The sequence below is a fragment of the Paralichthys olivaceus genome, chromosome 21 (genome assembly GCF_024713975.1).
Source record: "Paralichthys olivaceus isolate ysfri-2021 chromosome 21, ASM2471397v2, whole genome shotgun sequence".
NCBI lineage: Eukaryota > Metazoa > Chordata > Actinopteri > Pleuronectiformes > Paralichthyidae > Paralichthys > Paralichthys olivaceus.
In genome coordinates, this window is record NC_091113.1 from 12,959,409 (window position 1) to 12,982,550 (window position 23,142).

The 23,142-nt window shown below is 41.2% G+C and overlaps 3 protein-coding genes across 4 annotated transcripts; 1 reads left to right on the forward strand and 2 right to left on the reverse strand.

Annotated features, from left to right (window-relative positions):
• Positions 1-375: 375 nt before the first annotated feature.
• On the reverse strand, positions 376-9,116 carry aco2 (aconitase 2, mitochondrial). Its single transcript, XM_020083225.2, has 17 exons — positions 9,038-9,116; positions 7,019-7,161; positions 6,187-6,445; positions 6,005-6,097; positions 5,732-5,890; positions 5,474-5,624; positions 5,246-5,350; positions 4,838-4,929; positions 4,330-4,435; positions 4,034-4,191; positions 3,853-3,926; positions 3,663-3,774; positions 3,284-3,562; positions 2,987-3,178; positions 2,475-2,607; positions 2,211-2,332; positions 376-2,109 (listed from the first exon to the last, which is right to left on the reverse strand). The coding sequence occupies exons 1-17, from the start codon at positions 9,101-9,103 to the stop codon at positions 1,975-1,977; spliced, it is 2,379 nt and encodes a 792-aa protein (XP_019938784.2). The 5' UTR covers positions 9,104-9,116; the 3' UTR covers positions 376-1,974.
• A 399-nt stretch (positions 9,117-9,515) lies between these two features.
• phf5a (PHD finger protein 5A) lies at positions 9,516-10,992 on the forward strand. The gene is made up of 4 exons (XM_020082908.2): positions 9,516-9,665; positions 10,013-10,036; positions 10,468-10,634; positions 10,800-10,992. Exons 1-4 carry the CDS (start codon positions 9,614-9,616, stop codon positions 10,887-10,889), a joined length of 333 nt encoding a protein of 110 aa, XP_019938467.1. The 5' UTR covers positions 9,516-9,613; the 3' UTR covers positions 10,890-10,992.
• A 709-nt stretch (positions 10,993-11,701) lies between these two features.
• On the reverse strand, positions 11,702-22,532 carry tefa (TEF transcription factor, PAR bZIP family member a). 2 transcript variants are annotated; one of them, XM_020082906.2, is made up of 5 exons: positions 22,300-22,532; positions 16,051-16,422; positions 15,403-15,623; positions 14,290-14,501; positions 11,702-13,640 (listed from the first exon to the last, which is right to left on the reverse strand). In XM_020082906.2, the coding sequence occupies exons 1-5, from the start codon at positions 22,373-22,375 to the stop codon at positions 13,619-13,621; spliced, it is 903 nt and encodes a 300-aa protein (XP_019938465.1). In that variant the 5' UTR covers positions 22,376-22,532; the 3' UTR covers positions 11,702-13,618. The 2 variants fall into 2 exon arrangements, with proteins under 2 accessions (XP_019938465.1, XP_019938464.1); XM_020082905.2 differs by lacking the exon at positions 22,300-22,532 and adding an exon at positions 17,510-17,874.
• Between the last annotated feature and the right edge of the window lie 610 nt (positions 22,533-23,142).

Genomic DNA, 23,142 nt, shown 5'->3' on the forward strand with positions numbered 1-23,142 from the left:
AACTGAGCTTTATTCATTCTGTCTGTGCAATCCAATGGTTCATGTGCAATCTATTCTTTGTGTCCTCACACTACACATATTTTCCTGTTTTTGAACTGTATATATAATATCCACTCATATTTTTCTATATTTTTTTATATTCCTTACACTTGAGTACTTGTTACTTGCTGCTGTGATATTCCAAATTTCCCCATTGTGGGACTAATAAAGGATTATCTTATATCTTATGTGATGCGTTCAATATGGAATTCAATATTTATATAAATAAATATGTATGTGCTGACTTGATAAAGAGTAAGAATCTTGTTGTATATCTTTACAAATACCAGTAACTCAAACTTAAACTATTTTTTATTCACATTACTGGAGCCAATGTAAATAAATGAGCTCTGAGACTTTATTTTACAACCCATTGGCATTTCTGTATCACAGAAAAGATAATCAGGGAAGGAAAAAAAACAAACCAACACATAAATGTACATGGAAGCAGATACTTTCCACAGAGAGGGATACAAGAATGAAGTGGATGTGAACCTTCATTTGATTCACTTGTTGATTCAACATTTTGTTAGCAGGTACTGAGGAAGTAAAGGTCCACATGTGGACTAAAAGAATCAGATATAACCTCCCATGAGGTTTTGAATGAATTTCAGGTCAATCATATCCAACCATGTGACACAGTAATCTGGAGTACTTACATCAAGTGGTGATTTACAGTATAACATCAGTTGTCAGTTTTTCCTCCAATATTTCAAAACTTATATGCTGTTCCTTCATTTTTAAAGAAAAAACAGAAACCTTTTTGAAAATTCATGCAAAATCAGGACCTTTCTGCAGGAGAAAAAGTTTAAATAAATAAACAATTGGAAAACATATGGTGTGTTTGACCTTGTAGAGGTTTGAGGATTGGTCGGGGGTGGAATAAGAATGGTGTCGGGGAAGAAGTGGGTAAATTCAAATATTCTTACATAGTATTAAAGCGTACCAGTACATTTGAATGTGAAGAAATACATATGATTCTTCTCTGTAACCTTTTGTAATAATGACAATATGCCCTGTGGTGGATGACAGCATTACTGTAACACTAAACATGGTCACACTATTAGACAATAATCAATCTGTGATCAATACATCCCACAAGTTATGCTCTTTCATCTTAATTCAGTCGTTAAGTCCAACTGCCTCATTCTTTTGTGTGCGACTTCCTACGTTTCCCAGGATACATTTCAAAAGCAGGAGAGACTGCTGTCATTAGGTGCAGCTTTGATTTAGGTCAAATTAGCTTGTGGACACAACAGTTCCTCCCTATAACCATTAGGTGGCAGGCTATCCCAGAAGTAATTGAGTGGATAAATGAATTGTGCAAAGACAAATTTCTGGAACAACAAGATCACTGCATGTACCGCTTCACAAAACAATAAAAGGACCCAGGCGCAAACTATAGCAGTGTTGTCGTATCTCAGTGAGGACTTTAAATAATACAGGAGCAGATTGAATCACAATGGTTGGCGAAAGCTGATTAGTTCCATGCAATGTGCAACGCAATTCTAACACAACAAGGTGACTGACTGCCATCCTCCAGCTGCAGAGTGAAGAGGCTTCCATGCTCAACTGACCTGTTTGTACAGCTGCAAAAACACTGGCAGTGGATTACATCACCAACCGGGTGAAAGCTTAGTGTGTCAGAGTGTATGTGTGTGTGTCTCTCTACCCAGTTATCACTGTTTGGCTCTGAAACGTCGCCATGGTCCATGATCAACATCAGCTTGCCACTTAGTCTGAAGTAATTTACTCACATTTTAACTTTCCGAGGTATACCGACACATTACTTCAGTCCAAAGTGCGTGCTAATGCAGATGATGGAGCGCTCGTCAACGGTCTTCATCGCCCTTCATCCCGCACGATTCTCACCCCCCTGTTTTCCCCCTGATAATCCTCATCCTCCTTCACGCTGTCTCTCCTCGCTCCTCTTCCTCAGTGCTTTAGCGCCTTCATCCTGTTGAGGGCGGAGCCTGCCTGGAACCATTCGATCTGTGTCTCGTTGAAGCTGTGGTTGAGCTCAAAGGTCTCCTCGCTGCCGTCGCTGTGCTTTACTAGTGCGGTCAGGGGCTGAGAGGATGATAGGAGGTTTTAATTACAGATACTGTAAGTTTATTTGTCAAATAAAAGTTAGGAGAAGGACATTTATTAGAGCTGCTTTGCAATCTTACCGTTCCTGGAGTGAAGGTTTTGAGTCCCTTGATGGAGATCTTGTCGTCAGGGCGGATCTTGTCGTAGTCTGATGGGTTGCTGAAGGTCAATGGGAGAAGACCCTGCTTCTTCAGGTTAGTTTCTAGGAACGAGGGAGAAATGTTTGTTAATTGAGAGACTGAAAGGGGTAAGATGTCTTTGTGTGGAACACTCAAGTAAAATATTTCAACTCGCTGGACATCGCCAAATCAAACGAACACCCAGCATCCACTGGAGCTCAGTACCATGAATTCTGGCAAAGCTCTTGACGATGATGGCTCTCCCTCCCAGATGCCTGGGCTCCAGAGCTGCATGCTCCCTGCTGGAGCCCTCGCCGTAGTTGTCATCTCCGACCACAACCCAAGACAAAGTGTTGGCCTGAGCACGACAGGAAGGAAAGAGAAGGAGTCAGAAGCAATGACTTTGGCAATTGTGTTCTCATGTACAGCAACAGAAAAAGATTTCAGGAAAATGTCCAGACTTCAGCACATGTTGCATGTGACTGATGCATTGGGTTTGCATTATGGGAAATGTATGTAGGTTTTAGTAAACTTGTAGTTTTTCCAGACAAGCCTTGGGTTTTAGAAACTTGTTTTCAAATTTAAGTTTTAGCATTGTTAGAGGGCTTATTTTGTCTTAAAGGGTAAATGATTCAATGGATTCCCATTTCCAACCCTTTGAATTCAAATTTAAAATCCCAACAGAAGACTTGAGGAAGCTAATGGCACCCAAAAGCTTTCCCCTCTGCGATCCTCACCTTGTAGTGACGGGCAACATCAGGGACTCCTCCATACTCTCCTGTCATGTGGTTTTTAATCTTGTTGATGGCATTGTTCTCGCTGTTAACTGCCCCAATCAGCATGTTGTTGGAAATGTTGTCCAGGTGACCGCGGAACTTCAGCCATGGTCCGGCGGCGCTGATGTGATCTGTGGTGCACTTTCCCTTCACCTGCAAAGAGGTCGCAAAGAACAGTGTGACGTGTTAATTCTCCCTGCAGCAGCAAAGAAAACGTTTGGGTTAAACTACACACTGACATAATTTCAAAGCCCTGACCTTGATGAGGACCTGCAAGTCCTCCAGGTCGCCGCCGCTCCATTTGTCGAAGGGCTCAAGCAGCTGTAGCCGGTTGCTCTGAGGGCTGACGTCCACTTTGATGCTGCTGCCATCAGGAGGTGGGTGCTGGTAGGTGTCCTGGCCTGGGTCAAAGTCCTTGGCCGGGAGTTCATCTCCATTGGGGGGTTCAAGCTTGAACTTCTCACCGTTTGGGGCAGTAAGGTAGTCTGTCTCTGGGTTGAAGTTTAATGTGCCAGCAATGGCAAGGGCGGTGACGATCTGAGGAAAAAGGGGAAATAAAAGGACATTGAGCTTCAAAAAGTAACCATGTGCTTAAAACCAGGAGGTGTGAAATATCTTGTAATGTGGGTAATTTTACCTCCGGGGAGGTGACAAAGGCATGTGTTGCAGGGTTGGCATCGTTCCTGGCAGTGAAGTTTCTGTTGAAGGAGGTGACGATCGTGTTCGCCTCTCCCTTTTTCACATCACGTCTGAACACAAGCACACGTAATATGTTAACACTTATGTAGTCTTATAACGTCTACTTTACAAATAATGGCCTCACTTACCTGTCCCATTGTCCAATGCAGGGCCCACATGCGTTTGCCAGGACCACACCACCAACATCTCTAAGGACCTTTGACTACAGGAAGAAAAAAACATTCATTCAAGCGTACATCACTTTACTGTGGTTTAAATCATTACTATGGAGGAGGTACAGCTTCCTGCTTTTTGTCTGCTTGCACTCACATATCCATCTCTCTCGATGGTGGCACGGATCTGCTCGGAGCCGGGGGTGACTGTGAACTGAGCTTTGCACTTCAGGCCTTTATCCAAAGCCTGCTTGGCCACAGAAGCAGCGCGGCCCATGTCCTCATAGCTGGAGTTGGTACAGCTGCCGATCAGACCTAAAAATGAAAGGATTCAAAAAGAGAATTAAAGAAGTAATACACACAGAAAAAAAATTCAGTTTTTGTCACTAATTTAATGAATAGCAGAAGTATAAATAAAGTTGTACAGTGTATTCCTCCCTCGTCAGTTCTTACCAACTTTGACCTCCAGTGGCCAGCCGCTCTTCTCAGCTACAGAACCCACTTCAGACACTGGGTGAGCCAGATCAGGGGTGAATGGTCCATTGATGTGAGGCTTCAGCTAGAGAATGAAAAAGCGGGGACACAGTTATTCTCACTGTTGCCTCTGCCAACCAGTTAAGTTGCATTTACGTCAATATCTGTACAAATAAGATTCCAGTTATTGCTGTTTTATAGATTTCAGAATAGATGAAAAACTTTTTTTTGTTGTCTGGTTTGCACTCAGTAATAAAAACATTGTCTCATACAAATCAAACTGTAAATTTCTCTGGAAAGTTTTCCATCTGGGTTTCACCTCTTAAAACACCAAAGTGGTGTTAAATGATCCCTGGCCAGAGACCTTTGTTTCATGTCACCCCCCCTCAATGCACTTCCTGTTATTCTCCACTTTGAACTGTCCAATGAAGGGCAAAAATGCCAGAAGATAATCTTTAAACAGAAAATGATGGAAAGAAGAACAGACCTCATCCAGATTGAGCTCAATGAGCTGATCGTACTCGCAACCTTCGTCTGGTACCAACAAGTCTGAGTATTCATCAGCCATGGAGGCGATCTCTGAGAAGAAGCAAGAGGACAGAGATAAAAGTCAAGACACACCAAGACCAAACGTACATTTATTACAAGCTAGCCTTCCACAACAATGTACAACTCTATACAAAGAGAGTATTATTACTCACTAATATCCTCTCTGATGTCCTCTTTCTGCACTTCTTTGAATTGACTGATTTTCTTTTTTTAATGTTTCATCAACTAAGTCAAAATTTTCCTGGTTAAATTCATTTCATGGTCCAAGTTTTTTTTTCATGAGCAAAATGATTGATTCCAGGCCTTTCTAAAAATGATCGCACTGATACGTAAATTGTGAACATACGTCCACGTCCAGTCTTCTCCAAGTAGGTCCTCATGCGGTGGTTGTAGGGGAATACTGAGGTTGTGGCTCCAATTTCTGCTCCCATGTTGCAAATGGTGGCCATTCCTGCAAACAAAAGATCTGTCAGACTGTATTCTCTCCACACATTGGCTCTGATAATGGATTCATTCATAAGAAAAATAGCAGCAAAATTTAAAAAGGGCCGTGAAGTCAGATGTTTTCACTGACCAGTGCAGGAAATGGAGTCGACTCCTGGTCCGTGATATTCCACGATGGCTCCAGTGCCTCCCTTCACTGTCAGGATGCCAGCCACCTTCAAGATGACATCCTTGGGGGACGTCCAGCCTGAGAGTGTTCCTGTCAGCTTCACTCCAATGACCTTAGAGGAAGATATCGATGGGTAAATTGTAGGTAAGAAATGAAGAGAAAGCAAAAAAACCAGCCGTGGTTACTGAGCGAGGTTACTAAATGCTGTATTCTGCTCACATTGGGGCACTTGAGCTCCCATGGAATTCCTGCCATCACATCCACAGCATCAGCTCCTCCAACTCCAATGCAGATGGCACCAAGTCCACCACCGTTTGGTGTGTGGGAATCTGTGCCGATGAGCATCACTCCTGGGTAGGCGTAGTTCTCTAGGATAATCTGTTTAGACATTTATAAAATGATTGTTAGCATAATTAGACCACTGTAATTATAGTGGTGGCAAAAATGACCACATTCAGACCAAAACTGCATTCAAACTTTAAGTAATAAGACCTGATGAATGATTCCAGATCCTGGTTTCCAGAAACCCACTCCATATTTTGCCCCAGCACTGGACAGGAAGTTGTACACCTCATGGTTGACTTCCTAGGATGAGGATGATGACAGTTGCTCAGTTCACAAGAATTCATTGTTCAAAATAAAAATAACTACCATGACCAAACAGAACCCCTCACCTTTGCCCTGGCCAGATCCTTTTCCCCTCCGATCTGGGCCTCTATCAAGTGATCACAGTGGATGGTGGAGGGCACGGCCACTTGTGGCAGACCACTGCTGATGAACTGGAGCATCGCCATCTGGGCCGTGGCGTCCTGCATGGCCACGCGGTCGGGACGCAGCCGCAGGTAAGTGCGACCACGATCGATATCCTGGTTGTGGGGGTCATCAAGGTGGCCATAAACGATCTTCTCTGACAATGTGAGCGGCCGATTGAGTCTGGAACATAAAGACAAATGTAATTCATAACAGGACGCTATAATGTTTAAACTGAGAATATAGGTATTAATAAACTATGAAAAAAAGTTGTGAGGTTAGGCAGATACAACATTCTGGCATTTTTATACATCGAAATAAATAAATAAATTTAACATTCAGGGTTTCCTCTTCTGTTGTTTTAATCTTACACTAAAACGAAATTACTACGTGCGACTGTTTCACCCCTGATCACTTTATCGTGTCTTTCTATAATCACTGGTTTATGCCAGTCTAAACTTCAGCTGTAATCACAGGGAAGAGAAGGCAGAAAGCAGTGATCTGCAGAGACAACACAGTACCACGTCTCCACCTGCCTACACACTCACCCCAAACAACTACCATTTGAAATGGCTTTATGCTGATTCAAGCAGCGTGAGGCTGGCACATTGAGGCACCAGCTACAGCCACGATTAAAAAACTGTGGTAAAAGTCAAACAAACATTGGAGTTCAGACATGCACACAGACAGGGGAGCATTGGAGGACACGGTGATATGAGTCTGTGTCCTTGTATCCATTAGGAGGGTTACACTAACCTTTTTCTAACAATGTCAATGTTAGACTGGAGCTTCTCGTAGTTGACGAAAGAAGTGGGCTCAAACCGGCTCATAGACACATTGGCCTTGGCTCTGTAAGCGGCTGATACATGCAGGCGTCGTGCACCGTGGCCCAGGGCCACCTGGAGACAACAACAGAAATAAACAAGCATGAGCATAATCACAGAGCTGTGGACAAACCCAGACAAACACTCTCAGCACTTTTTTCAATCCCCTAACAAACAGAGCATGTCATTTTTTGCATTGGTTCTTTGTTTTTTTAAACTAAAAGTGCAGACAACAAAAATAAGAAATAAAAACAACTTTTGGGACGATAGTTTGTAAATGAAATTACTTGCAGCGTAGGCTCAAGTGTCATATGTCAGAGCATCCCAGGTGAACCAGAAACCACCCTAAGGTCAACCACTAACACATTCCCACTCTGTGGAAATACTGGCTCCAGTTCCCCTGACCACTCCTGCTCCTGCAGTCTTTTCTGTCATACACGTTAGAGAAGTTATGGGCAGGGCACATAAAAGAAACTCCACTCTGAAATACTATGATCTAATGTATGATTATATAAGTAAGTTATTGGCAGATGAGAGCAAGACTGTTCAGAAAATGTTCTTGAAACAATAAAGTTTCCAGAAGAAGACACAAGAGAAGAACGTGTCAAACAGCTGAGGGGGTCGTACAACCAGATAATCTGTGGGAAAGAATTGACAGCGAGCAGCTGAACCTACAGTCATCCAGCTGTCAATTTAAGAAGCCAAATAAGAACTTCATACATGGATTAGAAACCTCATTATAGGTTCAGATAATAATCACAGAACAAATAAGGGGTTCCCACTGAGGCGGATTGTTGGTGTAAATGTACTATTGCAAAAATCATACATATAAAGAAGTTCATATCGATAGCTGTCACAATAGATGTCACTGATTTTGGCTCCTGAGTGAAGGTCGTGATCTTAACCTCTTCTTTAGGAGCAGAGAATGACAAACACTTGACAAACAGCAAAACATTGAATAAATCTGAGGTCTATGAATTATATGTTAAACCTCCTCACTGTGCTCACACGATGTTCAGGAATCATACAGATATTCGACTTTAGTTATCTTGCTATTGGTGACAATTACATTGCAATAAGTATCCGTATTGTCTTATTACCCAGCCTGACCTTTCAGCTGTCCTTCTGTGCACTGGTTTATATTACAGATCTATTACTGGCCCCTCAACAACACTTAACGACGAGAGTTAATGTTATTACTCATTCATTAACCACTAGCCCACGTGTGATTTGTTTTAATCCATAGAAAGATTTTCATTCTAGATATTGGAGGAGGTTGTTCTGCTTCTCCTCCACCACCAAGCCTGAGAGGAAACCCACCGTGACCTCCAATACAAAAACAATCAGAGGTCACTTTGGCTTCAGATATTAAAGGTTTGGACATCAGATGCTCAGCTATCATTAATTAGCTGTTGCTTGTTTGAATGTCTCACTGCTGGAGGACACTCAGCCTCTCCTCAGCGGCAGAATGAAGGAAATGTCTCTTTTCTTTTGCCAGCCTCACACATGAAGCATGAAGACAGTGTTGGCTGTGATGATCGTGATGATTTCACTGAAATCATGTCTACGTGTTGCCCACAGCTCGTCTCTGAGGCTGCTGGCCGCTCTAACCTTGTGGTTAACCTTGCTGCACAACACCACCCTGCTGGAGTCAAACAGCACAGGCCTGGTTCGTGGACACGCGGGGGGTATAGATAACGGCTCCTTGTTGAAGGAGAGGTCCGCAGTGGTGGTTTTCGCCGGTGACAGACGAGCTGTTGCGCAGTGGATCCTCCACGATGACACGATGACCTGCTCCGCTAGCCGGTGACCGCTCCAGCGCTTTTTATTTCGGTGTTTGACACTCACAGTCCCCCGGCGGGGTCACAGACACATTACTGCACAACACGGTGGAGTAGAGAAGCAGGTGACATCTTTACCTGGGCCGTAAATATCTCAGAAAGAGTCTTACCTGCAGCCTGGAGACGGTCAGACAGTAGGTTGCCATTTTGTTCACTGACAAAGATGTGCCGGTCATAAGTGACGTCACGCCTATTTAAATCGCGGCCCCGCAGGTCCTTCAAGGACTAAATACTTTTCCTTCATTTTAAATCTCATTCAAATTGTTTTGCAAAACACATTTAAGCTTATAATTCGTAATATTACTTAAATTTATTTTCTACGTCCAAGTTATATGAATTAGAAAATTACGTGGAGGCGAAATGATTTTAAAATGTATTTGATTTCTATAAAGCTGAAAGGATAAGAATGATTCCTATTTTACGTCTACTTTTTTTAAATAGATAAAACTAAATATTTAATGTAACACTGTTACAGTTGTGAACAAAAATCAATCATTTAACTAAATTTTGGTGAAATGCAAAAAAAGATTTTTTTTAAATGTATTCGATGATACGCGTGTCTGCGCTGTCTGCTTGGAGACGCCAGGTGGCGGTAGTCTACTTCCTCCAACAAGTGTACAGGTCAAAGGTAGAAGTAGTAGAAGAAGAAGCAGAAACAGCGGCGCTTTCCTTACGTTAGCTACAAAATGGCTAAACATCATCCAGATCTGATCTTTTGCAGAAAACAGGCCGGTGTTGGTAGGTGTTGACCTGTCCGGTCTTAAATGTCATCTTACAGCTTTGTTTTTTCAGTTTCCCGAAGTACTTAACCGCTGCGCAGCCGTGTATTTAAACAAAGTTAGCTTACATGCTAACAATCCCAGCATGTATTCCATTGAAAGTACATTAGCCGATGGTGCTAGCCTGGAAATGTCGACAGCTATCAGTCGCTTATGTTGACGAGAGTTGTTTCATGTCATCGTATTTGATAATGAGTTTTATTACAAGCAGAAGGAAGAAGTTGTAGTTTTTACTCGAGTGTAGAAACACTGTAAGGATTCTCATTTACTCACACACTGACTAACTGCATTGTTTTCTTTCCTCAGCTATCGGGAGACTTTGCGAGAAATGTAAGTGATCACGTCTGTGTTTAACACTGCATTAGTATTTATTTATTTATTTACAGTCACCGTCCACTGATCACTAACTGCTGTTCCACAATATTGCAAGGAATTAGTAATGCAATGTCTTCTTGGATAATGATACTAATAATCACAGCATCGACTCAAAAACCAAAGACCAAGCTTCCTGGAGGTTTAACTGACATTGTCATCTAAGTTTTGTAAAAATGAATCTCTACTTTGATTTGGATTTGAGACACATTTGAATTCCATATTGTTCTGGGACCAAATCAGAATGATACATTTCATCAAGATGATTATTTGACACGTAATGGCCCCAATTGAAATATTACTATTATTATTATTATCAGTGTCATGATTTAAAAATTTTATTCAACACTGCCTTTTTTTCTCTTGGTTTATTTCCCTGCTCCTCTCAGGTGATGGAAAGTGCGTCATCTGTGATTCCTATGTGAGACCGTGCACACTAGTGCGCATCTGTGACGAGTGTAATTACGGCTCCTACCAGGGACGCTGTGTCATCTGTGGTGGGCCGGGTGTGTCTGATGCCTACTACTGTAAAGAGTGCACCATCCAGGAGAAAGATGTGAGTAAAGTGGCTGAAGGGAAAATAATATGTTTGAGAAATTAAATTGTAAGATTTGTTTTCTTTGTTGTGTGAGTAAAATCTAAACTGAGCCCTAAATATGAAACTTAATTTTACTTCTTTAGGATGAAAATCTTTTAACTCTCTCTTTCCCTGTCCTCACAGCGAGATGGATGTCCGAAGATTGTAAACTTGGGCAGCTCTAAAACGGATCTGTTTTATGAAAGGAAGAAGTACGGCTTCAAGAAGAGGTGAAGATGCTGCTGCAGAGTCCCTGTTTTAGTTTTTCAGCTTTTGCAGACTTTCTTTGAAACCTCAAGAAACATTTTTTGACTTGTCAATAAAAATCAGTTTTATATTTCTGCCTTTATCACTGTGAATGTTTTGCATATTCAGTGTTGGTTGTTCACTCAGCGCTCAATATTAATAATCTCTGAACTAGACATAGACGTGGGTTGTTCAATGTGCTATTACCCACTGACATTAAAACAAGAATCAATTGAGTTGCAAGTAATTCTCAAACTTGAAATAAACTGTCCATGAAAGGTGCAAGCTCCAAGTTCAATGAATCCATGTCCTGAAGACTTTGATCTCCATCTGCAGGATGTAACTCAGTAAACATGCATTTTAATCCATTAGGGAAAAAATGCTCTCCATTATGAGGTGGTGTCTGTTTAGATAATGAGCTGAATCACCTTCAACCCAGTTTCTTCATTCAACAGCTTCCTCAGCCTCTTCCAGCAGGTGGCAGTGTTTCACTACGTCTTTTCACTGCAGCAGCAGTTGGACTGAAAACTGAGTGACTTGTGTTCAGATAGTGGAGAACCAGACAAAATAATAATGTGACTTAAAATGATCAGGGGAATAACTAAAGAATCTGTTAAGATTTTAAAGTCATTTCATGCATGAAACCTTGGTAAATGAATAGCATTTGAATTAATGTTTTTGTATTTGCTTTATTTATGTCATAGTTCACTGAAATTTGACCCTGTCAGATGATTCTTCACTATTTTCATCAATTGGATGTTGAATGATTGAACTGGATTGAAACATGTCCACAGGAAAAGACTTATTCAACAAGGCTTTATTTATATTAAGTATATACAGGACAAAGGTAGCCACAGTCAAAATGCAAAGACATTTCTTTATAAAGATGTAACCAGGAGGATTGAAAAGAACCTGTCAACTTTAACAAACTGACCTGTTCCAGGTAGAGAGTGGATACAATCTCCAAAAGCATTAAAAAACTATTAAAACAGGAATCAGGAAGAACATCATTACCTGCTAAATAATACCTAAAATTGTGATTGGTTTGTTATGAAAAGTGTGATTCTTTCTTTACTGAAATCAACAAGGATGGGAGTAAAATGGTCTCCTCACCATAAATGTAGATGAATGTGGTAATCCTGATTTTTACTCCACTGAGAAGAGGCACTAACAGATGAATCTGTATTACTGGTTCTAACGCTAAAAAAACAAACTATCATATTTGTTTTTCAACATGGAAAGAGCATAATAATGAATTTATATTGTTAAAGGGACATTGTCTATAGGTGGAAGCATGGCAGCAAAATAACAGTGTCTTTCCCTTTTGTCTGAACTGGACAGTGAAATGATCAGATGTCATGTTGAACAGTGTTTCCTCTGTAAACTGGCAAACTGCATTGAAAGGCTTCAGATATAAAAAAAAGACACTGAGATTACATTACAGTTTGTATCTAGACTTCCTGGTTTGTCAAAAATAGCATAAAACCAACAGACAAATAAATCAGGTGGTAACAGACACTGTCCTCTAAAGAATCTGGTTTGTAAGTCTGTTAAAAAACAATACACACTGTAAATATACATATGTTCCAGTCAAGGGTTTTTGACTTAGTTGTATATCTAGAAGATTTAATTCTAAATTTATTATAAAAATAAGCTTGATGACTTTGAGTATGTCTCCTGCAGCAGACGCATTACAGCTGTCTTTGTTTTCAGGGCCAACAATATGCGACACCAGGAGATGCTAAGGTAAAAGGAAATCTACACTAACTGCTTAATATCTCCAACAACTGTGCCTTGACTGGCACAGTATGGGAGTTATGTCCTGTGAATGAAAACAGTTGTATAATGTCGAGGAGAAAAAGTTTTCTAAAGAATAAATTTAGGCTACAACTATTTACAGTACATGCATTAATGGATTCTATGCACAACACTTCTTAAGTGAGACTGACGTAACTGGACGAGTCAACACTACGACCTGCAGAGAGCTGAGCAGGCGTCCTAATCAGTGACGGACACAGCACTAGAGAGACAGCAGGACGCACAGTACACTGAAACAGGGGGGACAGAGTGTACACCTCTGTACTGCTGGTTAAGGAGTAACGTGTTCACGTAGAGAAGTGACCATGACTGAATTACAGAAGTCCCCTGAAGAAGCTTAAGTCACTGGAAATTCCAGAGTCAGAATGTTTCTGTGAGCGAAGAAAAGCCGAGTGTTCCGTAAATGCAAATAAAAAAGCAGAAATCATAAAATGCGGGAACAAATGGAAGCAACCTGTAAAGATCTGTTTATTTGTACAATATCATAAATCTGACTAAGAATCTAGTCTGAACTATTGCAACTGCTACCTAAATATGTGAATATCTCATCTACAGAATTCAACTGAAACCAACAGTTTCTCCAAAATAAAAACATCACAGGCGATCTCTTTTGGCCAAAGGCATACAAAACATGATGAAAGTACACGTCATGATACACGTGCACTGAAGAAGCACTTGAATATCTCACCTCACCCACACTGATGGTAAAAGTCATTAAAATGAAAAAAAAACTGATATCGGGTCGTGACGTGCTATTGCATCTACATGATGGCAACAACAGTCATGCTCTCACACGTCTTCCTCATCTTCGTCCTCATCCGATCGATTCGAGTGTTCTCGCGAATCGACCAAAGTGGTTTTGATTTATTAATTCGTAAGACAAATAAATCAGGGGTTGTCTATTGGTCATCTGACGCCTCACTTGAAAGAGAAGAGAAGAAGGTTGAATGACAAAGGGAGGAGGAGGGAGAGAGGTCAACATTATGCAGCGGGAGCGTTATTAACACGATCACAGGGTTCAGTTGGTGCTCCCTGGTTAAATCTCATGTATTCAGCTGCTGTAAGTGAATGAATAAACCAATGTGTGATGAATTAAGCATATAGGAAGAATATGATTTTATAAGTAGAGTAAATACAGCAGCTTTGATATCCTGGATATTTTTGATAATGGGAGTCTATAGTAAATACACACGCACACACACACACATTACCACTCAGCTCTATTTAAATCCACACGCACGCGCACACACACGATCACACTTTTAGTACAATATCTACCCTATCACGTGTGTATCTTCAGACTCAACAAGGAGGGGGGTCATGGTCATGTGTATTTAGAGCAACCGCCAACACAGATATAACCATCATCAAAGGACTACCTCCCCCCATCTCCTCTACTCTTATATTCAGCAGCTTTGTTTAACGTAATTTATATTTGGTAGATTTTCAGTTACGCCTGACAAACAAGACTCAACAATGTTTCTAACCTGACACATAAAAAACAAAGTGACTGATGCGTTGGTGTATATGGATGTCTCTTTACAAATTCATGGTTTTTGTTTCTGCTTACAGTGTTCCAAATTTGGCTTCGTAACGTCCCACAACGTTCTTGAAGCGGCCGCAATCCTTCCGCAACTCTGCCACCTCCGTCCGCAGCGCTGCGTTCTCTCGCTCGAGGAAAGCCGCCCGGACAGTGATCTGGTTCTCCTTTAGCCTGCGGGCATCGCGAGAGCGTTTGGCCGCCACGTTGTTCTTCTTCCTCCTCTGCCAGTACTTGTCATCCTGGAGAGGTCGAGAAGAAAGAGACAACAAAAACAAGACTGAATCAGTGAAACACAACACCATACCCTGCCTCACTAAAATGAAGTTACAAAGGTAACTTGGTTGAAAAGCATCATGTGTCATTTTCTCAGTGCATTAGCCCAAATCTAACCTCTGCTAAATTTGATATATGGCTGACAGCCAAGCTCCTTTGTGCTTGTAAACAAATCCGCAGTCATCTGGCGGAATAGAAAAGAAGGAAATGATCGGTTTGTGTATTGTGTGACTGCTGAGTCACTGTCAGTCGCCAGAACAGAGACAATATGATGCAGCCTTTTTCTTTGCTGTGTCTAGAAGCTCTCACACCACTTGTGTAGCAATAAAGTGGATGATGAATTCCAATCAAACTAACAAACTTGTATTAAACTTTAAGGTTGATAAACAGTCCTTAGTCTTATTCTCTATATAATATTTTATAACACTACAGTATCATGTAAATAAAGGGGCCATAAGAACATGGGACATTATCATAGTTCAAATCACACTGTGGTCTGATAAGACACTTTGAGTTATGGTCGACATGATCGTCACACTGTAATAATGGGAAACCTTCTGTTGTTGTAACATGGAGTTGGATAAACTGGAAACCAAATATTACACCTTGACTTGTGCACAAACCAACCTGAGCATGAAGTTTTACTAATTCACTACTTCAAGCTTCAAAAAAAAGGTTAGGTTAACATTAATGTTTTCAAATGTAAATTAATTTCAGTGCACAACTGCAAAAAGTCCTGTTTTATGCTAAAGTTTGACTTTCTTATTTGTTTATTTTCAATAAAACACACACACACATAATGAAAACAAGCTGTTACCCAGGTACTGTATTGTATTGAAGTGGCTACCCTTGCTTCGCCCTGCATACCTTCTGCTCTTCAGGCACAAACACCTTCTTGGCCTTTTTGATCATAGGTTGTGGCTTGAGCTCGTCTTCGGAGAACTTGTGTTTGCGTGGGTTGAACAGTTCGCCCCCGGGCACGCTTGACAGGACCAAATCTGTGGGATCTGGCTCGTAGTTGATATCGACCTCGATTTCCTCGGGTTCGATTGGCTCGGGGGTCGCTCTTTCCTCTTCAGTGGTCACCTCTGGGCGGGCAGGGGAGGAACATGAAAAGTGAAATGTTATCTGCAGATCAAACCTCAATCATTAGCAGGAATTAGCCAGTTCCAAGCATACTGTTTGACCAAGGCTAGTATTGTTTTTCTTAACTCCATGGTGTATGCAGGGTGGGCGAGTGGCTCTGACACTGTCACGTGTGCAGTCTTCTGATAACCCTTTAGTTATCTTAGCTATGCAGGAACAAGTGCATCAATTTCAGTAAAGTGACATTCTGGGATGGAGCCAGCATCGTGTTTCTCAATCTGCTCAGCTAAGAAACAGTCATGGAGCCTAGCTGATTGAGGTGAACTCTGCTTCTGTGACAATTAAACTTGGTTTCCTGTTGTATAAAATATCTTCCCAACAGTTAGTGAACCCCTGCAGCCCCATAGTTCCTAAACAGTCCCCACTTACCTGCTGTAACATCACAGATGAACTCAGAGTCGCCCCTGGTGATGATCACCACTTCCTCCTCACAACTGTCCAACTCCTGAATGGGCAGCAGGGCCGCTTGGGACACGCTTGTCGGCTTGATGACTTTAACTTTCTCTTTCTTCACAACAACTTCCTCTGAGGTGCTGTTCGAGGGCACCTCGTCAAGCGATGTGGGGATGCCGTTTTCCATGAGGAACTCCTCCAGGTCCATGTACTCCAGGTGGAAGTTCTCACCATCGTAAGGAATGGTCTTCTCCCAGATAGCAGGGGTCAAGGCGGCTGAAGGACCCATATCGCTACCCCCTCCCCCGAGTTCGACATCTCCCAGACACAGCTTTTCTTTGTCTGTATCTGAAACACAGCAAAAGGCACAAGAATGTTTTCACAGATATTAGATGTGCTTGCCATGACATGTCAACAAAGGGCAGGTTTGTGTCTAAGCACAGGGAGGTCAACAGGACAGCTGCTAACTTAACTATTCATTTGTTTATCTATGATATATTGTAAGGGTTCACCGGGTTTCCAGAAAGGTGGTGTGAAATAAAATGTATTGATTATGGTTATCATTACTGAGGAGGCAGGGCGTGCTTAGTTTTCTTAAGCTAAAGAGCCTACATCCAGAAATGCCTCAGGCCACAAACACTACTTTTGGTTTTACTGAATCTCCTTTCAGAAAAACAAGCAACAGTTGTGAATAGAGAACAAATAATATTCGCTGCTAAGATCTGCAACACATCACCTCGGATATCTTGACTGCCACTTTTCAGATTGATCACATGAAGTCCTGTTTTGGATTATTATTGACTGGAAGGCTACAGTCGATCTGGTGAGTCCAGATCTTTACACTGGCTCCCTGTCGGTCACAGAATAGACGTCCTCATTGGTTTAATAAGCTCTGAATAATTTACTGACTGATTTAGTGCTCGTCTGGGTTTTGTCTCCAGTGTCACAGCCGAACAAGGAGAGGCAGCATTCAGGTTTTCAGCTCCTCATATGTGAGACAAGCTCTCAGAGAAATGCATCAATGATCTCTTCCACTGCACTGTTACTCTCTCTCTCATCCACTTTATTATTCTCTACGTAGCTTTGCAATGTCAAAGCCCTTAATGGCACACGATGAGAGTCAGCTGCTAGCACAAACTTTGACACGTAACTTCCATAATCACAAATCCCCATTAAGAAACTACACTGTGATCTCAGCAGAGGAAGAGTGCTCCATGGTAACCGGAGCAGTGGAAGTGGAGGAGGGGCCTTTGAGTCTGGTTCACACGAAGCGCCACTGCACAACTTGGTACTGTAGCACAAATGCTAACTCGCCTAGCAGCGCTAACACTGTTGTGAGGACACATTGTTCCGAAGTCGTTTCTCCGGTTGACCTTGTTTGTTTTATTTGATCTACACATCCCTGCTTCCTGTCCGTCGGTGTCGCTGCTCTTACCGTCGTCCCCGTCCAGAATGTTCGGTGGAGGCATTTCCATTATTTTCTTCAAAACCACCGGGAAAGAGCTCGGGGCCCCGGTGGCCGCTTCCAGTGTGATAACAATCGGCTCTCCCGACATGTTTCCGCTTCTCGCTTGTTGTTTTTCGACGAGAACAACGTAGAAAAACTTCAATTCCCGACTCTTGTTTTATTTTACCGTCGTCACGAGCTTCCTCTGCCGGTTACAAACCCCAAACACTCCCGCTGGACAACAACATGGAACCGGAGAAAGCGCCGAGATGACCCACTTCCTCTGAACATCAGAGACACAGTCCGTACTACCGGTTTAAACACGTCCCCAGACCGGGAGCTGATTGGCTGACAGAGCCGCGTCCTCATAAATATTGATTGATATATGCTCTATCTAGGGCGGGGTTTACGAGGGCGAGCCAATAGCAATTGACATGTAGCAGCAACCTCGGCTCTGATTGGTTGACAAGTTATGTATGGTCCATATGGAGGAAAAACGTGTCAGGAGCTTTAAACATGTTGACACAGTTCATGTATGAGATGTGGATTCACTTTGTTTTTACTGCTCCTATGGAAGTTTGTCATCATAATAAAGTTTTATTTATATATTCCACGATCGAGGATCAAACACGAAATGTTTTACAACTTTCCCTGAGGTGCAATTGCCATACTGTGAAATCCTCTGCATAAAGACATGATAAAGGTTCAATTTAAGGTGTATATTTTTATTTTATATATTGTACTTAGTTTTTAACATTCTATATTTCATTTTTTGCTTGTGCAATATTTTTGAGCATGGCTAGAAGAGAGCCTGTGACTCAAGCATGTCATTGCCAACGACTGTTGTATGTAACTGTTGTGCACATGATAAATAAAGTCTAGAGTGTAGAGTCTAGAGTATTGAATCTTGAATCTTGACTCTTATATCTTATATCTAACTGCAGAGCTCACACAGATCACATGTGTACACACGTGCAGCTGCAGCTCTTACATATCTACAGGCGCCGCCCACTGGAGCTGCGCCGCTTCGCTCACTTGCACGAAGGGTGGCGCTGCAGTGCCGGAGCTTCACGATGGGCGGCCCTCGCTGCCCCCTGAGGATGGGTGCACCGCTGCAGCCAAGGAGACAGACTATAAGGGTAAAGAGCCACGTCCTCAGTCGCACAGCTCCGAGCAAAACAGGAGGGGATCACAAACACAGCCTCAGCTCGCTGTGATGATAGTTCTTGTTGTTTATTGTGGAGCAGTAAAATGTTTAACTAACCCCACACTAAACTGAATGTTGCATTCCTCAGGTGAAAAACAAAAACAGAATGTACTTGCAAAATTAAAGTGGAGTGTCCCTCAGAGTACAGTCAGCACGAATCCCAGCAGAACACATCTCACTCAAGGTTTTCAATTTATTTAACTGCAATTTCCCATGCATACAATTTCCTCATTTACATAATTCTATTTTTTTAATAGTTCCTTGTGTGTCTATTGTGTTGTTTTTAAAACTTGTTTATTACCTTAGCTAAGTGTACTTCACTATTCCTTATTTGCTGCTGTAACACAGTTCCTTGTTGTGGGACTAATAAAGGATTATCTTATCTGGTTTTATTTCATCTAATCTCCCCCAAGGCCCAGCAATCTGCTTATGAAACCACATTTAAATTCACTATCTGCATCTTTTTATATGGATCTGATCCAAATTGCACAAACTCATTTAAATTAGTGCCCTAAACACACCTGATTTTTAATCCAAGATGCAATTATTCTTTGATAAATCAATGAAAATTTTGAAAAACGCCTTATTATGCAATGTTTAAGACAGTGGAGAAAAAACCTCCCTGATCCAGGTCAACACTCAAAATTGTATGTGTTCTTCTCTGACCCATCCTTCCGTTAAGTTTCATGGTAATCCCTTCAGTAGTTTTTGTGTTATCCTGCCAAATAACAGATACAAACATAACTTCCTTGGTGGAGATAATGAATCATTTAAAACAAACAGGATGCACATGCACTTAAATGGATTATTACATTTGCACCAACACCAATTGGATGAATTGTAAAAGACACCTGAGGCCACTATCCACATGATGTATGAGGAGGTAGTATTTGTAGGGTGGCGCTGTTCACATGTTGCTTTTATTTCTCCCACAGGATCTGTTTTTGGCACAACATTGCAAGGAGAGTCAAGAGCCTCAAGGTCAGCCGCTGCTGCATAAGAGCACATGAGCCGAGCCAAGGCTGCTGGGTTTACATCACAGACCAAGCTTTGTCATTTACCACAATGAAACTCCACTTCATTAGTCAAAATGATTCCCCCACAGTTAAATGTCATTATGAGATGTGACAAACTTTAAAAAAAAAACTGTAAACACAAACTTGGTGGGATTAGGGACTAGAGAACATGGGTTACAAAACCTCAACTTTGTAATCACGTGTTTGAGCTGTGTGTGACTGTGTGTCTGTGTGTGTGTGTGTGTGTCTATTTATAGTTCTAAGCGCCAATTTTGGTTCAGTACCATAAGTGTGAGGACATTTTGTCTGGCCCTAACAAAGTCAAAGGGCTGTTTGTAGGTTAAGATTTGGATTTAGGATTAGGTTTAGGTTAGCTTGAGATAAACGCAGTGGTCAGAACGAGCACTCCCAGGGGCACAGGTATATGTGGGTCATAAAAATTATTTTGTAGGTCCCTATCAAAACCATTGTATTACATTTTGTGGTCATTTTATTGAATATTATTTATTATATTTATAGCACTCAAATTGTGTTCTTATTATAGCTTTTAAATCTATTAAATGGTTATTCATTATCAGCATTTTTATAATTTTTTGTCATATTCTTAGTGCATCGGTCAATTGTGAGGCACTTTGAACTGCACTAACCTGTATGAAGGGGGTTTATATATATATTGTATTGATAGATTGTTCAATTACCTGAGAGACTTATGGAGTGTAAAGCAGACATAAGTAAAACCTCAGGGAAACATGTAGTTCCCTTTTTAATGAGGTCAAAATGATTTTAATATCAAATTGATCATATATATAGTTTGTATTCACTTGTAACTTTGGGTTGTGTTACTATGATATACAGTGAAATTTACAGTCAAGAGGCGCAGACACATAATGTTTGACTCAAGTGGACAATCTGTCTGTCTATAATCAGGCAACGTTTCTGGATTTTTTAAAAACAAGTTATGTCAACACGACTGTGGTCATGATCAGTGGTACTCTGTTGTTGATCAGGCCCTGCAGCCTGATCGTGGACAGATAACCATATAATTGTATAAGTACTTTATATTTGGCAAAAAGAAGCAGTTCATCCAATATTAAAATTTTACTGTGTTGTAAGATCGTCAGAATCACTTTGTGTCATGAACCCTAAACTTAATCTTAGACACCTCCAACACAACTGAAGCTTCACAGCTCTGATAAGTTTGTTTGCACAAATGAAACATCATGTAGCCAAAGTACTACAGTGTGCATAACACTGGACATTTCACAGATACAGTGTGACAGGGAAGTATGATTTCTGTGACATCCATCACACTTTGGAAGTGTCCAAAGTGTGATGGATATCGGCCGGAAGCAGCATTAGCAAACCTCTCGTTTTAATTAAATTGCTTGCCCCTAAAATCCAACAGATTTAAATGTGGTCTAGATAAGGAAAACAGAGCCATCTAGTGATGTAATCGTGAAAGTACAAAGGGCCTTGGTGGGATTTGCAGAATTAACAGTGCGTTTTTTCCTTAACATTCACTCAGCAGTAAAACATCAAGGAGAAGGAAAACAATAGGAACGTTATCTTTGAGCTAATCCACAGTGGGTAAACTGTAAACTCGTTTGTCTGATCAACAGATCCCATGGGGATTGAATTTGTTGAGCAGAAACACAATGTGTAACGTTTGAGCGAGTAGACTATCCTGTTTCAAACCACGAGCACTTAGTATGTGGGAAGATATTTCTTCAACAAGTGTTACTGACATTATGATCAATAGCATTACAACAATAGTCCAATATATACCAATATAATTAATGCATTGTTAAAGCACAGTGTGCAAGTATGACACATCACTGATCTACGTCTGTTTATCAATTATTTGTCATTCAGGAGCAAAACCTATTCTTTAAATAGAATTTATCATGATAATTATCAATAGCGACCAGCATGAAAACTTTTATATCAATTATGATATATGTTTTTCTAGCCTTATCACCCAGGCCTTTAATCAGCCTCCTGTGCATAAGGCAGTTAGAGATGATCACCTTTCATCTCATTCAACTGAAGCAGCCAAAATAAGAATATTAACAACTAATACAAAAATAATTGCCACTAAAACCCCATTTCAGAGTGATGTTTCAGAGCTGCGTGTAATGTTACATCACAAAATCAACAGCTTCTCCACCTGAATGTCGTCCTGCAACTATTCCCTGTCACATGACTACTGAACGAACTTTTATTTTTGCAAACATAATTGCTCCCAGCCTTGTTTCTGCTGTACCTGTTCTGCCAGCTGCCCCACAAGTCCCTGCGTCTTTCCTTGAGACTGAACCTTTGGATTGCGAGTGAGGCCACGGGGCAGCAGCTGACACACGGTCACATCAGTCCGCACGGATTACGCAACAAACACGCAGTCTTTTGCAGAAATGTCAGTAATCCGTCTCGAAGCGCTGATCGCACTGCATCCAGCGTTTTAGCATTGAATCAATCCATCGATTCACAGTGAGCCCCGCGAGGCTGTTTGAATCACTACACAACAACAACAACACATTTTTGATTTGACAGCCACTCACCGTTCTCGTCAAAGGCCGGCAGAGTAAATGGATGCTCAAGAAGAGCCCTGAAAACCTCCGGGATCTCTGCAGTCATTTTTTAGTCCTTTAAATTGCGACTGAAGAGTTGAATAGTGGGAATATAATGTTTGGGAACTGATCCGCAGCAGATCAAAGCATTAATGTTAGAATCAAAGAGAAGAGCGCACGAGGTCCCCGGTGTCTGTGTCGTTGTGAATATATTATAAAAAACTGTGCTGGACATATGAACTCAACAAGTTACTGCTGTCAGCAGCCTCAGACAACACCCCCCTCGCTTCTGCAGCCAATCAGCAGAGCGCGTTTCCCCGGTGAGGCACGGAAAGAGCGCCGATGAACCGGGACCTGTGTCCATCACGGTGATAGCCAATCAGGACGCGCGGCCGAATTACCTAAGGTTAAAACAGAGTTACAAAATAGTAATAATTGGCAAAACCGCAAAATAAAGTTCGTCGAGCATAAAAGGAGCTTCAATACGCTCACTGTGAGTTTCAAAAAAGAAAGAATATATATATTTAAGATATTAATGATATAACTATTATATTGAAGTCATACTGTCGGAAGAATGGGACTATTAAAGTGAACCTTATTAAAAACAAATTCATTCATAATACTGTGAATATGTAGTTTCACAGACACACTTTTGAAATTAATCTGGGTTGTGTGTGAAATCGTTAACAATATAAAACCAGTCTGCCAGCAGTACGATATCATTTGTGATCATTCGATTCTTGATTTTATTCATATTCATTTACTAAGAATATGTTTCTGTACTTCATACTCCATTTGTGATTGTTATGACATAAGTTAACCAGGGACTATTTG

Excerpts from the sequence above, each read along its gene's own strand:
- phf5a (XM_020082908.2), top strand. The coding sequence starts at position 9,614 with ATGGCTAAACATCATCCAGATCTGATCTTTTGCAGAAAACAGGCCGGT. Across the intron at positions 9,666-10,012 it reads CAGAAAACAGGCCGGTGTTG|CTATCGGGAGACTTTGCGAG; the intron begins GTAGGTGTTGAC and ends TTCTTTCCTCAG. Across the intron at positions 10,037-10,467 it reads CGGGAGACTTTGCGAGAAAT|GTGATGGAAAGTGCGTCATC; the intron begins GTAAGTGATCAC and ends TGCTCCTCTCAG.
- aco2 (XM_020083225.2), bottom strand. The coding sequence starts at position 9,103 with ATGACCGGCACATCTTTGTCAGTGAACAAAATGGCAACCTACTGTCTG. Across the intron at positions 5,625-5,731 it reads GGGAGCTCAAGTGCCCCAAT|GTCATTGGAGTGAAGCTGAC; the intron begins GTGAGCAGAATA and ends TCTTCCTCTAAG. Across the intron at positions 4,436-4,837 it reads TTGAGCTCAATCTGGATGAG|CTGAAGCCTCACATCAATGG; the intron begins GTCTGTTCTTCT and ends TTCATTCTCTAG.
- tefa (XM_020082905.2), bottom strand. The coding sequence starts at position 17,630 with ATGTCGGGAGAGCCGATTGTTATCACACTGGAAGCGGCCACCGGGGCC. Across the intron at positions 16,423-17,509 it reads CATTCTGGACGGGGACGACG|ATACAGACAAAGAAAAGCTG; the intron begins GTAAGAGCAGCG and ends GCTGTGTTTCAG. Across the intron at positions 13,641-14,289 it reads GAAGCCAAATTTGGAACACT|TGAGGCGTCAGATGACCAAT; the intron begins GTAAGCAGAAAC and ends TTCTCTTTCAAG.